At 42.8% G+C, this 17339-nt stretch overlaps 1 protein-coding gene across 5 annotated transcripts in view; it reads left to right on the forward strand.

Moving 5' to 3' along the window:
• The window catches only part of ZNF423 (zinc finger protein 423), a 237413-nt gene that overhangs the window by 205861 nt on the left and 14213 nt on the right, over nucleotides 1-17339 (forward strand). For all 5 annotated transcript variants that reach the window (XM_075510663.1, XM_075510658.1, XM_075510659.1 and 2 more), the window contains 2 exons: nucleotides 7576-7707; nucleotides 9285-9400. In XM_075510663.1, coding sequence (XP_075366778.1) covers nucleotides 7576-7707; nucleotides 9285-9400 — 248 coding nt within the window. The remainder of the gene's footprint in view (nucleotides 1-7575; nucleotides 7708-9284; nucleotides 9401-17339) is intronic.

The raw sequence follows: 17339 nt of genomic DNA on the forward strand, positions 1-17339 counted from the left end.
CTGTGCCAGGCCTGTAAAATGAGCAAAAAGGGCTTTACACCCATTTAAACTCAGTTTAAAGCTTTGCATGTTTTAAAAGCACTTGGCATATTCCAGTGGGATGTTTAATAAGAGTATAATGATGTTTTAATTTTAATTTTTAATTTCGCAAGAAGAATAGATGCCAAGTAGATACTAGTTATTGCTGTTTGTCTGTATTGAGCTCTTCGATGTGATATTGTCAATAGGATCAGAGGATGGATGTATTCCCACTGTGTACAATGCAGGGAGCTGCTTCCAAGGAAGAGAAGAGAGTGGAGAAGAGACCAAGAGTAATAAGGGATATTCAGGTTTAAGCGACATGATGGCATGAGGGAGGCTAGTGCAGGGAATGGGCTGTGTGGCCATGGGCCTGGATTCAGGGCTGTGTTACTTCAGTTCCACCAGGTATCGACATTAAACTTGAACTAATACAGCTGCAAACGTATCAAAACATTGAAATACACGACTAGGGTTGAGTTGTGTGGGAATGCGGTGTTTCTGTTAACTTCTAGCTGTTCTTAGAGGTTCATTAGCTTTATCCAGATTCATTCTGAGTATGTGTGTGTATGGGCTTGCACACTCAAAGGCAGGATGTGTTTCTTTTCCTGCACGGGTTTTGCATTTCCATGGAAGCCACTGGAGTTATTCCTTAATGAACTATATTGTGAAGAAACAGCCAGACCTATCAGACTTTAGTCCACAAGAAGTTTTAATAGAGGCTATTAAAAAAAGACATCTTCAGAGAAAGGCTGATAGAGTGTGAAGTTACTGTGCTAAAGTGTAGTGCATTTCTATAAATTATCTTTATGCAGTTTCCCAGATGAATATCTAAATCTAAAATAAAGCTCTGCAGGCGGGGTCCCTCTGGGGCTCTGCAGTCAGCAGATAGATGATGCACAACTCCATGAACTCCTTTGAACTTTCAGATTTTATTTTTCTTGTAAACTGAAAATTAAGCTGATGAAGACAGGCTTGGCAGACCCATCTTGTGTCTGAGGTTCAGCCTTCCCCTTAGGAAGTGGTGCAGCGGGGGAACGTGCAGCCTGCGGCTGGGAGGGAGGCAGGGGCTCTGGAGCAGTGCAGGAACCGCCATCGCAGTCGGTAGGAAACTCCCTGCAATCTCATCCCCAGTCCCTCTGGGACTGTGCTTCTTTTTAATGGTCATTTTAATATTGCAGTGTACTGACATGTACTGGAGGCAGTGAACTTACAAGCTACCCTATAAATAATTTGGCATCTAATTCTGCATATTTTGAGCTCGAGGCCCCCTGAGATGATGAAAAGAGTTTAAAGCCCATTGTGTGGTTAGGCTAATTTAGCCTGAAAAAGAATACCTTTTAGAGGCCTAGATGCATTTAAGAAGTGCATCACAAGAAGCCTTGGAGTTTGTTACCAGGAATCCATAGGCCCTTCCTCTAGCACCTATGTTTGCCAGCAGGTCCTGTGGCTTCTGTCTCCTAATATCTTTCCTGATTTCCCAAATCCCATTCCCCCCGAGAGCTTCCCCAGCTGGAGAACAGCAACAGCCCCTTTGTGCTGTCAGAGCTTTGTCCGGGCTGCCCATCCCTTGGAAAACTATGAAGAACAGAACTGATTTTAATGAGTCTCATCCAAAAGCAAATGTAAGGAAAACCAACAAAAATACATGCGAATGCACTTTGGGAACTCTCTGTATTTTTGTTGGTTTTCCTTACATAGTTTCTAGAAAAATCCAAGTCCCTGTGTTATCATTTTTCATTAAAGTGATGTTTCTAACCACAGTGGACAGCTCTCATATCCCTTGAAAACTTATAATAGTAAAATTGTCATAAGGATGAAGCAGGAATGCAAGATTTTATTAAACAATCTTCAGCTCATAAAAGACATCAGCGTTGTGCCATTCTAGATCATATAAATATATTTCAAAGCAGAATCATATTTCAGCAGAGAGATAAAGCACAAAAGGATATGAGTAGTGGATACCAACGTAAAATATTAAACCATCCAAGAAGGGGTGTAGGTGTATGTTTATCCACACGGGCAAGTCAAGATTTTGGCAATATATCAGTAGAGCCATGAGCACAGATATCCGTGGCAGTCTGTGTGTGTGTTTTGCGGTGGCGGGGGGGGTTTGGCATGGTTTCTTGCAGCACAGAACCGGGCGTTTCTGCACAGCCGCGTGAAATGCTGCGGGAACATGACGGGTGTCTTTAGTCTGGCAGTGTCGTCAAAGGGAGATATGAGCTCTACCTGGATAAATAAGTATAAATAGTTTTCTTTCTGATATGTGACCAGATTATTTTCCAGTTGATTTCCAGCCAAGGTCCCAAGTGGGCCACAGATCAAAAAAAGATAAGGGTCAGTTACAAGGTTGAGCTCATTCGGCGTTGCCATAGTAACTGACCTCCAGCATCCCTGGGAGGACGGCACCCAGCTCCCCAGGTGACATTTCTGCTGCCACACCATCAATCCGCTGCCTTTCACCGCCCGGGCTGCCTAATCGCTGGGGCGCCGCGGTGCAGAGCGGCTCTGTGCCGCTGGCCCACGCCAGGGCAGGAGCACGAGCACAGGGTCCCCTCGCCCTGCAGCTGCCCCACCGGCGAGGCAGGGGCTCGGCTATGTCCTCCGGGACTAATTACAAAAACGTAATGGAGCGCTGTGGTCCAAATGGTTTGTATAGCAGGTCTGGGGCTTAGACAGCGATGGCGATGAAGAATGTCGTCTGTACAGCAGATGTCATCTTCATCCGACGTGGGCATCTGCAAATTTGCCATCCCCTTGTAGCAGTCGCATCGTGTTCTCGGACCTGGGTTTTACCTCCATCGTTGGATTGTTTTTAATGAAAACCAGTGGTGAAGTGGTGCCAGCCAGGCGAGGGGTCGAAGTGGTTCTCTGCAGGCTTTGTTTTGGAGGGGGGTGTCCATCGCTGTCATCTTACCCTGGTCCCAGACCCTTGCTCCGTCACAGCCACATGGAAGAAATTACTGGGGAAGCTCCTGCTTTTCTTATGTTATAATTTTTTCCCTTTGGTTACTTATTTACTGGGAAATGAATTGCATAAACATAACAGTTCCATGCAGTTTTCATTTTATTTCCCTGTGTTCATTCCAATTTCTATTTATTTCTATTATAATTGGAGCACATGGCCCATTTAATTCTACCAGATTTATGATATAATGGACAGGAGGAGGTTCTCTGTGAACACAGTATATTAATGCTTTGTTACACTGAATTACAGTATTTCAAAGTTCATTAAAAGTGCTGTTAACTCATAGATGCGTACATCTGAGTACAGGAAAGATATTCCTCTTTATTGCCTTAATCTGCTGCAGTGGAGTAGAAATATCCTAGTCTGGGAAGCTATAGTACGGGATGTACATGTTGCTGTCAGGGGCGAGCATCAGATTGCCTTACACAATCTCTCAAGTTAGGACTATTGCGGTTATTCCATAAGGGAAAATTTTGCTTTATTATATCAAGTTGAAGAGAGTTTTAACTAATGGTAGAGACAATGCCATCTTGATTTTTATTGTTCAAATCTCCTGTTTGTTATTGGTGTGATAATGTGTCGGTACACGACAGTGTTAATGCGTACTTTTATATTGCCATTAATATAGTTATAATTAGAAATGCAGCTGATACAGTACATGGGTTTAATACAGCATTATTAATTATACTGCATCCTCGCCAGGAGGCTGCTACTGTCGATTCTCTTAGAGGCTTAGAGACTCATTGTAATACGTATTAAATGCACATTGCTGCAGCAGAAATAGCTTTATGGAGAAGCATACTCCCACTCTAAAATGGGCAAAACGACAGTGTAAGTGCTACTAAGCACCCTATCAACATATTTAAAACTATCCTGCAAACGCATCTGAACTTGGGAACAATGAGCGATGTGCTTTGCCACCGCAGTTCAGCTGGGTCTGCGCAACCCGCTAATCCTCGCTAACAGGCAGTAAATTACGTACCTCCAAATTTATACAAATGCCTGCCTTTGACATCAGTGGGCACCACCCAGGTTTCACCTTCAGGATTCAGATAATCAGCTCTCATTCCTACCGGCTTCCCTCAAGACCAGTATGGAAATAAGTATGTGTCTGCGAGGGATCAAATGCTTTTGGAGACAAAAGTAGGTACTGAAAACATTACAGGATACTATCATCTCCCCATGATACTTTTACACAAAGCGCTCTGTTCCTCTTTTGGCCTGACATAGTTTCAGCCTGACAGAATCCAGCAGGCCTGCTTGTTTTAAACAAGAGCACATCCTATTATTTTTTTGAGAAATGAAGTGTAAAATTAATGCTTATTATTTTGAGCTCAGGAAAAAAAAGGCAAGAAACCCAAGATTCTCATTTGCTGTGCATTGCTCGTTTACTCCTGTAATCAACTGATCCCCACACAGATACACTTGTGGAGAAATGGGAGAAGATCTAGCACAGCAAGCTGTAAAAATCTGCATTTTATTTTACAAATGAGAGGGGCTGCATAATTCACTTGAGTTATGTAGGTCTCATAGATGCTTGTCATGTTTAAAATGGGGGGGGGGGGGGTAAAAATGAGAGAAATGATTCTATGTTTTCTGTTGCTAACGCCCAGCGCCACATGTTTGACTGGAGTGTTGGCTGTCACGCCGCATTGTCAAAAAGCTGCCTTGCATGCTGCCTATATGATCTTATATAATTCAAGGAAGTTATTCTCCAAAGGTGACTGAGTATCCCTATACATGCGCTGTGTTTCTGTGTAAAATAATATGCTGTAAAATGCCATAGAGGAGAGAGTGATTATAGCAGCAATTCTATCTATATCTTTGGGCATTTTCATATTTTGAATACACAGGCATGAAAAGAGAAACGTTTGTCATGCTAACCATGGTACTTTTTCCCCCCTTTTTTCTTCCTGGATGGTTTTATAGACACAAGAAATACATAATGGACTCCTGTGGGAGTGGAATAAAAACCCCCACCGGTGAGGAGAAGGCCTTATAATTCAGAAGTGGATTTGCAAATCAAAAGGTCTTGCCTCGAGTGGGATAAATTTCCAGATCTGCAGGAACCCATTATGTTTTATTATTTTTCGTTCGAGTTTTAGTTTGTTTGTTATGGGTTTAACTATTTAAAATACTGCAGGGATCAGCCAAGAAAATACACAATCTCTGTTACCTAATTAAACATACCAAGCTTGTAAGAATATACTTCAATTGAAATGCTGAGCATTGTTGGTTTTTTTAAATTTTACTGAAATTATAGGTATTTAGGCTGCAAAAGGAGCAGTCGTCTAATCAGCAGTATGTGTCTGTCCGTATTTATGAACACACGTGCTCACACAGGACCATAGGCTGTACATGAATCACTGTTTTCCAAATACCCAGTATGTGGAGGGTAGAAAATTAATGTCAAACATGATTTCTCTGATTTACTCGTAGAAGGAATTTGTTCCATTCCCCCCAGTACCTGCTTTGTCCTCTCCAGGTTTATTGCAGCATTCAGTTGCTGTACAGAGCTGTGTGGCTGGGCATGCTCAGGATGCTCAGCACAAGGCACGTATCCCTTCCCCATCTTTCCTCCACTCCAGAGCAGATTGCAAAGGTAGCACAAAGCCAAAACTTTTCAGGCAAGGATCTGATGGGAGAAGCCGGCCTTATGCTACAGCGAGGGGAGAGGGTCAGGTTTTGAAACCCATCCGTCAGAGAGGGTGATGTGCCCATCTGTGATGGCTGCCCAAATAGGGAATTGCAAACCTCATTGTGTCCCAGAAATATCCCAATCCCCGGTTATGGCTGCCCAGGGAATTTGTGGAGCTGCTGCCATGGAGCCACCAGCCCTTTCATCTTTGTCTTCCTGACTCTCCTCACTTCCCAACCCGCCTGCTTACCTCTCCCCATCCTGCCTCCCCCTTTCCCACCACAGCTCCGGTGCCAGTGCTCGCCATCAGTGCCCGGCTCTCGCCCTGTGTGCCACCGCTGCTGTGCAGGGCAGAGCACCCATTGCCACATGCGTTTCCAGAGCCCACCCGGCCTCGAGGCAGCACGGGCAACTCACTGCCAGCACGTGCTGCTGCACAAGGTGCTGCACGGAGATTTTTTTTTTTAATTATTGTTATTTTTCACACAGCATGGAGGGCCCTTCGAGGCCCATGTGCTCTGGGAATTGCCTCCAGCTGCAAACATGCCAAGGTGCAAATGTGCAAAAGCCACCATGTGCCTGGGCATGGGCTGTGCCCAGCGTCCCGCACAGAGCCCCGCTGCTTGCCTGCCCTGGCACCTAACTTCCCAACTTGTAAAATGGCTTTGGGATACTGAGAGTACCAAAGGCCTTATAGAAAACAATAATTTCCCTCTGTTTAGCCCTTTTAAACGTGTAAAAAGCTAAATTTAAAGGAATTATAAGTAAAGACCATGCTTCTGAAGGCTCACGTTATTTGCAAGATCCAAATGCATTTGGCAAGAGATTAGTTCATGGTTTAACGTAGTCATTTCATAGGCGTCTTGGAACTAAAAGTTGAAGTCGGTGAGATTTGAAGATATGGAAATAGTTGAATCTACATCAAAAGACAGAATTTCTTTAGTTTTTAAAATGTTTTCATGAGAAGTTCACATGTGTTGCCACAATGAAGGACACACACATTTTCCGGAAGTATTTACAAAAACAATGAGCAAAATTTTTAAATTTTAGGTGTTTTCTGATTTATATAAAGTGTACATTATGTTGTCTATATTTCTACCACTCCCTCCCTCACTTCAAGAAAACTAGAGGATTGTTTCGTTTTATGTGTGGAAATTGCTTTAATAGGGCTTCAGTACCTCAAAAAAAGGCCCAACTGCACCCAAACCCACAAATGTCAGTAAAAAGAGAAACATCATCTTACAAAAGTGGTAGGCTTGAAACAATAGTAATAATTATTATTATTTCCCTATGAGTTCAGCTAGAACATAGGGGCATTTAAAATGAGCCCTGTGTATTCAGTGCTTAAGATATATGACACGGAAATTACACTTTCAGATGACATTTAAATACCTTCAATGGTCTCTTCAGCTTGGAAAAAGCCAAGACATATAAAATTAAGGCTGACACTGCTCTGGGCTCCTGCTGTTCTCCGATAGTTTCTTCCTCTCCTGTATATTTGCAGTGTAATCTGAGGTGAAGACAGCATTTCAGCCCACTTTCAGTGTTGTTGGTTGAATTCACACTGTTAAATTCATATTAAATGCTGTTTGACTATTTAATAATCGATACCCAGAGCAGGGATGCTCTCCCTTTGTGGTAGGATGCAAACTGGAGCGGTGCAGTGTTGTCACGAGCCTGGGAGCAGGCGTGTGGGTTCCCGGCGGCTTGATCGCAGCGCCGCTTTCATTGCAGCTGAAAATCAACGCCCCTAAATATGACTGGGGGCTGTACACCTGAATGCCTTGCACGAGCGGCTCGGCCCGCTTTTCTGATGAGGCCAGAGCCGTGGCAACGTCTGCGGGTCCTTGAAGTCGTGTGCGCCGGCATGGGCGTTTCTCGCCGACTGCTGCATCCCCGATGCTAATCTGCTGTGTCACTAACAAGTTGTATCATTTGAACCTTGCAGAGGAAGGCATCAATCATGAGTGCAAGCTGTGTAACCAGATGTTTGACTCTCCGGCAAAGCTCCTGTGTCACCTGATTGAGCACAGCTTTGAGGGGATGGGAGGCACATTCAAATGCCCTGTTTGTTTCACAGGTAAGACAGGGAGGCCAAGACAAGCCTCAGCGTGCATGGCTTGATCCAGAAATGACACTCAGGGGATTTGTAAAATACTGTATTCCTTTCCTTGGTTAAAAGAAATACTGTGCTTGGAAATGTTCAAAATATCATCTGTCTGAAACTGGGGCTCGCTTCAAAGAGCAGCACTGTGGTGTTTGACACCGAGCAGCACTGCCACGTGCAGTGGCCTCCGCATTGCCCCCCCCCCATTTCCAAGCCTTTTAAATTGTAGTTTGTGACTTGAAGGTGCAATGCATTTCCAAGTGCAGGACTTGCAGAGTATGGACCTGCTCTTGCAAGCCTTTATTCACCTGAGCAAGGACTCTTTAAAGGCCAGGTAGCTCATAGTCCACTCATGGTGGTAAGGCTCACGTGAGTAAAGGTTTGAGAAGAGCAAATTTTACAACTGTATAGTTTTGCCAGCTGCTGTCTCGGAGGTTTTTTAAGGCCAGTTTGCTCGTGGTGGCACATTTCTACTCCTGTCTGAGGGCCTGCTAGGTATTCCTTCCCTGTACTTCATTTTAAGCTGTCTCATCAGTGCAAATGATCTTGGGTGATCTTGCTTAAAGGATCTGCAGGATGCATGTTAAAGGCTGCCTTTTATATGCTCCTCAAAACCGTAGTTAACATCTATGTTTCCAAACTGCTTGAGAGATTAAGATCGCATACATGTGCCTGTGGACCTGTTGTCAGTAAAGGGGCACGGCAGCACCTGCAATTCCTTTAACTTTGGTGGTAGTAAGGTGAACCCACGCTCCTTAGGGTTTGGCCCACAATTTGAGAACCTGCTTTTTGTGTGAGCTTGGAGTTAATTTATCCTATCTTGAAATGTGCTGTAAAATAACTCTTTGAGTGCATGTGTTTAATTCTGCTGAAGAAGCTATTTTCACATACTGATGATCATTCATATAAAATGAGACAAAAATTAAATGAGATATATTTTTAACCAACTAAAGCCTGGGGTTCAATATGTTTCATTTCCAGATTTCACTTGATAAAGTCAGAATAATTGTTGATTCAAAATCATAATGCAGATGCTGTGATATTTGTGATGTTAAATCATAATCTTTTTTTTTATACTGAATGGACAACCCATTTAAAAGGCCTAAAAATTGTGACAAGGCTGCCTTTTCAGATTCATGTGTCTGCCAGAAATGTGATGCAGAAGCCATCAAGGCTTCTCCTGGCCCAGTTGTCCTGCATTAAAAATGCATCCAATGCACCTGCCGTGGGCCCAGGGCTCCCTGCAGGAACGGTGACGTCCTCTCTTTGGTCTGATGATTGAGTTCTTCCAGTTACCTGTGGACAGTGTTAGCTTTATGTGAAATATCAAAAATCCATACAGGATTTAGACTCTGTTAGAAGTAAGCTGACTGTCAGCCTGGAGACTCTAAATTGACTACTTGTAAGGAAATTCTGCTGAACCGAGTGTATCAGCACTTCTCTGGCAGATATCCTTGGACTTTTCAGAGTCTTTGCAATCGTAAAAGTGTAATTCAAGACAAGATGCCTTATATGAAGCAATCTTAACTAACCGTACTATGTTGTTTCAGTTTTTGTACAGGCAAACAAACTGCAGCAGCACATCTTTGCAGTCCATGGGCAGGAAGATAAAATTTATGACTGTTCCCAGTGCCCACAGAAGTTCTTCTTTCAAACAGAGCTTCAGGTATGTTTACAACAGGAGTAAAAGCAAAGCTAAAGCTGTTGATTTCTCTGTGCAACCATCACCCTTGTGCAGCATTTAGAAAAGGTGCATACCCTCAGTATGGTCTCTTCTGCCCTTAAACAGTCTATCAGTCTCCTCCTGCCTCCCCGGGTGCTCTCAGGAGAAAGGGGTCTCTGAGCGTGGCTGGGATAAATAAATAAGACGAGATAGATATCATGATTCTTTATGAGTATTTCTCTTGACAGTAGCGTTGCTACATCCTGACATGTCTACGTAACACCTTGTAAATAATTTCTTTTTCTCTATTAATAATTTAGGCACTGATTAACATACAAAGACTAAGCAAATAGTAGGCTGCCCCCTCCCCTTCCTCACTGTTAAGTCAGAAGTAAAGGAATTTTCCCTAGCGAGATATGAGAGCAAAGCGTGGGTGCAGCTCAACACAACGCTTAATTAGAGGCTCCACCAAGGCACTAGCACATTAATAAGCTGCAGGTTCTGCAAACCAGGTGTTACATGCCAGTTTCCCTGGCGGCGCTGGGGGCCACAGCCACAGCAGTTTTAGCCCCTGCAAAGCCGGTGCTTGGCCCGCACCCATTCCCAGGTGCAGCAAGCCTTTCGGAGGGGCCAGACCCTGACCTAGGCATGCTGCTGCAGCCACTCTTGGGGCCCTAGCCCCAGGGTGGTGAGGCTGGTGTTTAAATCACACTGATACCTTTGGTGCTAAACCCAGGTAGATGCTGAAACCTCCATGGCATGTGTGCCTGATACCTTGTGGGGAATGACCACTGGAGCTTGCCCTTCTAAAGAGCTCGCGGGGAGGTGCCCGCCCTGGCCACCCTCCTCAGGCATATCTTACCTGTGTAGCACGGCCACCAAAATACTTCTAATGTCCCCTGGCAAATGCAGTCTTTTTATAGAATGGTACCGTATGTCTCATTTAAATCTATTAGCTTTATAAACCATGATTTACTTAAACTTTGGAGTGTTTTTATTTATCTTGCTGAATTCCCAAGCTGCTGCCTCTTGTGTCGTGCTGTCATGCTGTGGAAGGATGGTTGATCTTTTCACTTTGTTGATTTTATTTTTTTTTTCTCCCAGGGGAATCTCCTCTTTCCCTTGTTCTAGCAACCCGATTTGCATAAGTGTACAAAAGTTTTAACTATACCTTGTTAATATTTTAATAAAGTCAGCAGATTTTGGGTTTGTGTGTTCTCACTATGAACGTTTTATGAAGGGAACAGTGGCTTGCAAAGCTGGCTCTGATTTTTCCTCCCATTTTTCCTTTAAAGTGGTGTTTGGTCAAAATGCCAGCACAATTAAAATGGGTGCACTGGCTTCCTAGGTCACTGCATTAACCTTTAAAATCAGATGGTCAAGTAAAGAGAACCTTGTTAAATTATAGTCTTAACAGCGGCCCATTTTTTGCAATTAACAGTTTTAATTACATAGTGTTTCAATTCTGAAGTGTTGTGCATTGCAAAATTGCTGCAAATAGCAGCTTTAATCAGATAAATTATGATTGTAATTTTCCAATTTTTATGCAGGATTTGTGTGCATTTAAAATTTCTGTGTTAGTAATAATTACACGAGTAGTTTTGAATGGTGTTGGCTAAATGAAAATTCAATACTTAGCTGCACAGTTTTAGTCTTTATTTCAGTGGTGACTCAGAAATGTGTGTTTACTTGATGCCAGGGATTTTACTAATTCAAATACCTGAGCCAAGGAGGACACAAAATGTGTGTATAAATTGGTCAGAAACGCTCAAGATTTTTGAACCAGTCTGCCTTGGCACAATTATCTCTTCAGTTTCTCATGTGTAAGCTGCCTGCTCTAAATTCCTCAAGTATTGGTTGTATTTTTCTTGAGTAATGAAGATTTAGTATTATTTTAGTGAACCACTTGTTTAGTTGCTAGTTAGGGTTAAATCTGCATAGACCTTTCAGTCTCTTAACTGTGCAATTGTTCTTCTGTGGGCAAATCACCATCCATCAAGGGGTTCCGCTTGATGAATTTGACTTTTCAGTTCTGATCTTGCTTTCCTACTGGCGTAAAATAACTGGTGTCAAAATCTGAACCTACGCTTTGTTTTACTTCTTTGTATTTTTAAGTGAAACCACTGAAAATACTTTTTAAAAATTGAGCATTCAACTATTTCAAGAAGAAATTCAGAATGAGGTGCTTACAGAAAAGCAAGAAAAGCAAGGAAGGTGGGGAAAATGACAGGCAGCACAGGGAAAAGGTAACTTTTAGAGATGTCATGGAGCAGCATGAATTAGCCCTGCTGATTTGTGAACATTTCTGTAAACAGCTAGCGTAAACACCAAGTAAGCCCAGAAGGGCACGTGTGTGCTATGTGATGAGAAACGTCGCCGCTATAAATGTACTTTTAGGGCTTGGTGCAAATACTGCTTTGGCAGCGTAATGCTCTGGAAGCAATCAAACCCTCTTTTCACTTCTGAACTAGTAGTTGTATTTTAATATAGGTTTCTGCTTTACACCATCTGATGGAGCCATAAAACCAAGGCTTGAGAAAGCTCTGAGGAACTGAGCTCATTTTATAAATGGTGGAAATTCTGGTGTGAATCTGGAGCAATGAGTCAGTGAGGTTACCTTAATGATATTGCCAGAAGAAAAGAAAACAGAATGTTATTTAACTGCTTACATTATCTCATTGGAAATAAGGAAAGAAAACATGGTAAGCTTAACCATGAAACACAAAGGAAACAGTATGTGTGATAACCCCACGCACCCTTAGGGCAGAAGAGGAAAGGCTGGCAGCTCCATGTTTTTCACATCCTCAGTTTGTAAGATTGACAGCTATAAATATGATGAAAATCTCTGGGAAAAAAGTAAATTTATAGCTAATGTATAGAACTCCAAGGCTGTGGCATTTCAATCCCCCTACTGAAACAAGCTTACTGAAAAAAGTGTAGAGGCGGAGGTTTGGGGGGTTCCTCACACGTAGGGCAGAAGGAACCCTTTCAAACAGAGCCCCATCTCTAGGACCTGTGTCAGGAGCTGCTGGCCACCGCCAGCATGCCCGCTTCTCACAGGCAGCTGGAGCCACAGTGGCACACAGGGCATCCAGACGTGGGAGATGACCTAGCTCTTTGACAACTGAAATTTTGGTCTTTACTATTTAAAACCTAGCAGGGAGCCCTGCCAACAATGAAGATGGGTCAGAAATTATGACATGTAATAGGTGCTGAGAGTTATATTTGTGGTGTTATTCACAGCTGGGAAACATACCTCCTCAATTGCTTGCATCAAGAATTACATTAAGCAAATTGTGACTGAACAGTGATTTTCAGAGGAAACTTAAGGAGGATTTTCATAGGTATTCTTTTGCTTTGCCACACTGCTTTTTACAAAGAGCCATCACGTAACCAATGAAGTATTTGTATTTAAAGGATTAATTCCTGCTGTTTGCTTGTGTACTGTTAATCATACCGTTTCCTCCTAAATGATTACAATTGATGAAAACTAAGGCAAGGGATATAATAAACAATGCGCAAATAATCCAGGTACCAAGGGAGCAGGGTACCTGCCAGGTCTTTCCTAGCACAGGTGTTCAGGTGTTTTATTGCCTGCTATGAATAAAGGGCTTTCTTTCCTGTTCAGATTTGGAGATACATCAAACCACTAAATTAAGGGAGCTTCACTGGAGGAATTTGCTGTCATTTTAAGTGCCCAGTTTCTTTAAACATACACATATTGAAAGGAGAGTGGCTACTATGGCTCATTGGCTGACACTGTGGTCTGTCTCCCTCCTCATTTCATTTTATGTGAAAAGCTGGCAATTTTCATATATCCATAAACAGGCATGAGCTGCTGCACAGAAATTGCACTCATTATATTAATAATGATTTACCATGAACGTCCTCCAGGGGCTTGATTTGGTCCACATCAAAGTCCTTGGGATTCTTTCCGCTGATTACAGCAGATCAAGCCCTAAGCAGGTTTTTTTTTTTAAGTCTGCTTTTAACGTCAGCTCGATGTTAGATGTGTCTCCTATAGAGGGCTGCATCCCGCCCAGGCGAGCGGGGCACTGCAGTGAGCCACCACATAGTCTGATGTGGCCCCATGGGGGACATTAAGGTGCTGCGTGGTGGCTTCCCTGGGAGTGGGACAGTGAGGAGCAACATCTCCAACTGCTCATGCCAGTGGTCCTTGGGGCCATCCGGGTACAACAGTGTCCCCTGAAGCATATGGGGAGAACGAGAGCCTCTTATATGTGACCCACCTGCGCTACAGGGCTACATCTAAGGGCTCAATTTACCACCAATGGTCGGAGCACTGAAAAAAGACTTAGGCAATTTTGTGTCTGTACCCAGCTATTCAAAATCTTTTAGTGGTTAATGTCTCCAGCTCCTGCATGAAAAATGGGCTTTACCTACTTCCTGGGGGTACAAGAAAGCGTACTTAAATAGGGGTAAAATTTTTCTTCCAAACCCTATGTGCGTGCAACACTGAAATATCTCAGTGCTTCTGGGCTCCAGTGTCCATACAGTCAGTGAGAGAAAAGCAAATCTATGGTATTTTGATGAAGTTGCAGAAAAAATTTTTCCTTGGGGGAATGTGTGGATGGCAGGACAAATGGGACCTGAAATGTGGCCCTACCTCAAGGCAGTACTTTCACTTAACGTGACTTTTGTTGTATTTCAGAACTTATGTGTGACTTTGATGTTAAACACCAGGACCTTCTTGCTGGGAACAAACCACAAGCTCTTTCTAAGTTTCATATGAAGCATCCACAAAATTATGTGTAGAATTAATTTTCTGCAAGTAAAATCCATTTTTTCTTTTAAACAGAATTTATATCTTTGCATTTTGGTTGTTGATAGGCTCTTAAGAGCCTGTTATCTATCTTTCCCTTTTTTTTTTTTTTTTTTTTAATGTTAGTCCTCCTTTAAAATCCTGAAAATTATCTAGTCAGTTATCCTAGCAGATTGGCTAGCATTTCTTAAAAAATGTTGCTGTGGTGCTTGGAGTATTGTTAAACTTTAATTATTAGTAGTTACAAAGCTAATAAATTACAAGAATACCAAAATCTATTCCAGCCATATTGCTGGGTTTCATTCAGACACAGTCAGATAATTATAACTAACAATAATTAAAAATTAAAAGTGCTGTAGGCACATACCCATCATGTTGAGTCTGTCTGCCTGAACGTTCTTTATGGACTGCAAAACCATAAGTTTTATCTCTGTTCTGTTGTCACAGTAGGGAAGAGTTTTACCTATTAGGTCTCTGGTTTTCAATACGTATGTTTAAATTCAATGGAGGAGGAATATATGGTTGTTTGTTTAAAAATTTGGGGTTAGGAACAGGGTCTCATAAGGACCAAAGCTAAGAAACAGTGTTGCAGACTGTGTGGGGCTGTCGCTGGGCTCTGCAGCAGCTGCAGCTGCGGTTCTGTGAGGGTGATGCTGGAGGTTTCCTGGGCCTGATATCCACAGAGGTTAATGCCACATGTAAGAGCAAGGGCTGTTCATGCTCATGCACCTGTGTGTGATTTGTTGGCACCTTCTTCCCTAGCACAAAATGAGGTGGTGTTTCCTGTGTCTGGGGCTGGGGATGCTGTTGGAACAGCCACGTAATCCAGACCGTGTGGCCTCTTTGTGTGGCCAATTCCATTGAAATAGAGGATGGTGCAGAAGTCTTGAATTGCCCTGTGTTTGACGTAGTGACAAGGTGTAGCATTTTTTTATTTGGAAAGGTGCTTTGATCAATATATTGCTGCATCTTTATCATCCCTGAGGTCTCTTCAGTCAGATGCAGGAAGATCTCTCAAGTCTGCAAAGACTCACCTGAGATGAAGCTTGGAAATATCTGGCACTGGAGTAGCGTGTCCCGTAACAAAAACCCGTCCTTCATTTCTTACACCATTAACGCTGTTCTGTGGCTGGCCCTGGCTAACAAAAGTGTACGCAACTTTTGCATTAACATGTGCAGAAAACCCAGCAGTGATGCAGAGTGGGGGAAAAAAAGAAGGGAGCCAGGTGAAAGGCATCGTTTCAGTCATTAATGCACTTAAGCGCACCCAAGTGTCAACATGTGTGATCAAGTGTAAGGAGGCATGTCGTTCCAATGTGGCAGCGCTGGCACACAGAACGGGCTTCCTACAGCAGAGATGGCACTTGGATCCGGTGCTCAGGCTGCCCAGCTAAACCCGTCGTTGCCTGTCATCTATGCCCTAGGGCAAGGGTCCAACCAACTTTTGCGTAGGCACCATGCCATCCCAACAGATGGGCAGGAGTGTAAGCCGCCAAGAGACAATGTATATGCATCAATTGTGTTTATTGAAAGCACAATTCCTGGCTGGAAATGTGCAAATGTCTATTTATTCTGAGATAAGATGCCTTTAGTTAATGGATATGGAAATGCAGCCTAGCTTTGAACTAATTACTTTATATACGTTACAAAACATAATGCAAACACGCAAATGTAAGATGTGCTGATTATGGGGAGCCCAGTTAAAGGTCTGTCATGACACACAGAGTCCCTCCTAAAATCGACTTGAAGTGTGAAGGTACTACTTACCTCTTAAGTACTGGAGACCATATTTTGTAGGAGCTGCACATAACTATACAAATCGCTGGCGCAAAGGAGCCAACCTTTTACACTTGCAGGTTTTCCTTTGCACACAGATGTCTAAGCTCACCTCCCCTCTTAGTGGTGGAAACCATTTTTACTTGCGTGGGTAAATGAGGGGGATATGTTAATCCAGACCAAAGCCAGACCAGGTTACACGTCTCAGTGAAGAGGTTTGTCTTCCATGTGACAGAAAGAGAGAAAAATCATGTAATATGCTTTTATATTTGACAACATTGTTGCCCACCAAGAAGAGTGATTTATGGAAGCATCCAGGGAGGAGTCTGTATGCACAGATTAGAGGTGTTTCCTTCCCCTACTTGTTAGGTTTATTCAGTTAAGACTTGTTGGTGTTCTTGAAAGATGTGCTTTAAAGACCTTTCTGAATATACAGTTTGGGATTCATAAAGATCCAGGCATACTATAGGTAAATAAAGCAGGAATGTTTTACTTACAAATATATTAATGCATTTCCATCTTCTTGGAAACAGAGCACACGGGCTGTGTTAAACATCCATCCTTGACCAAAAGGAGGAAGCACAGGAGAAGAAATGAGAAATGGATTTTCTTTCGGAAAGACCAGATTGCACTCTCTGGTCTGGCAATAACAATTACTAATGACATTTAGAGAGAAATTAAGGATGAGAAATGCAAGTTGGCATTTCAGCAGTGCCAGTCAGTAACATTGCATCAGAGCTCACAGGAGAGATGAGAAAAAGTTTAGGGATGGAAAATTAATTTTGTTATGTCAACAATTAACAAATACCTTTTCTTCATTCTTTACCACACTATCACAAATTACCACTGTGATAGTATTTAGCAGCTCCTCAGATGAATGAAACAGCACTTTGAAATCCTTATTTCTGGAGTCAAATGCACACGTTTATGTTTTTCTCTGTTTTGTTGAACAATGAATCATAGAAAGAGGTTCAAACTGACCAGGGAGGGAGAAAATGAGCTCTTGAATGTGTGGTAGCAAGAATATTCTGTGTGGCTTCTCTCTGCAGATCTCTGTGGTTTTATAACTGTGAATGAATTAAGCTTACCAGCACTTTTTCTGAGGTTGTTTTTTCCTGTTTTACAAATTTGGAAAGGCAAAGGTTGAACAATATACCCAGATCCATGCAGGAAAATTTTGGAGGGGCCAGACGTAAAGCCCTGACAGCCTCAGACCTTTTATTCAGAAGTCCTTCCTATGTTCACACGGTGTAATTCCTGTCCCCATAGGAAGGTGGTAAGAAGCCCCCTTTCCTGCTGCTCTGCATAGCTTCACAGAGCAAAGGGGCTGTAAGCTGTAGGTCTGCGAGCGGGGCCATCGGCACAGCGGGCTGTGCGGGGACA

Source organism: Mycteria americana, chromosome 8 (assembly GCF_035582795.1).
Source record: "Mycteria americana isolate JAX WOST 10 ecotype Jacksonville Zoo and Gardens chromosome 8, USCA_MyAme_1.0, whole genome shotgun sequence".
Taxonomy (NCBI): Eukaryota; Metazoa; Chordata; class Aves; order Ciconiiformes; family Ciconiidae; genus Mycteria; species Mycteria americana.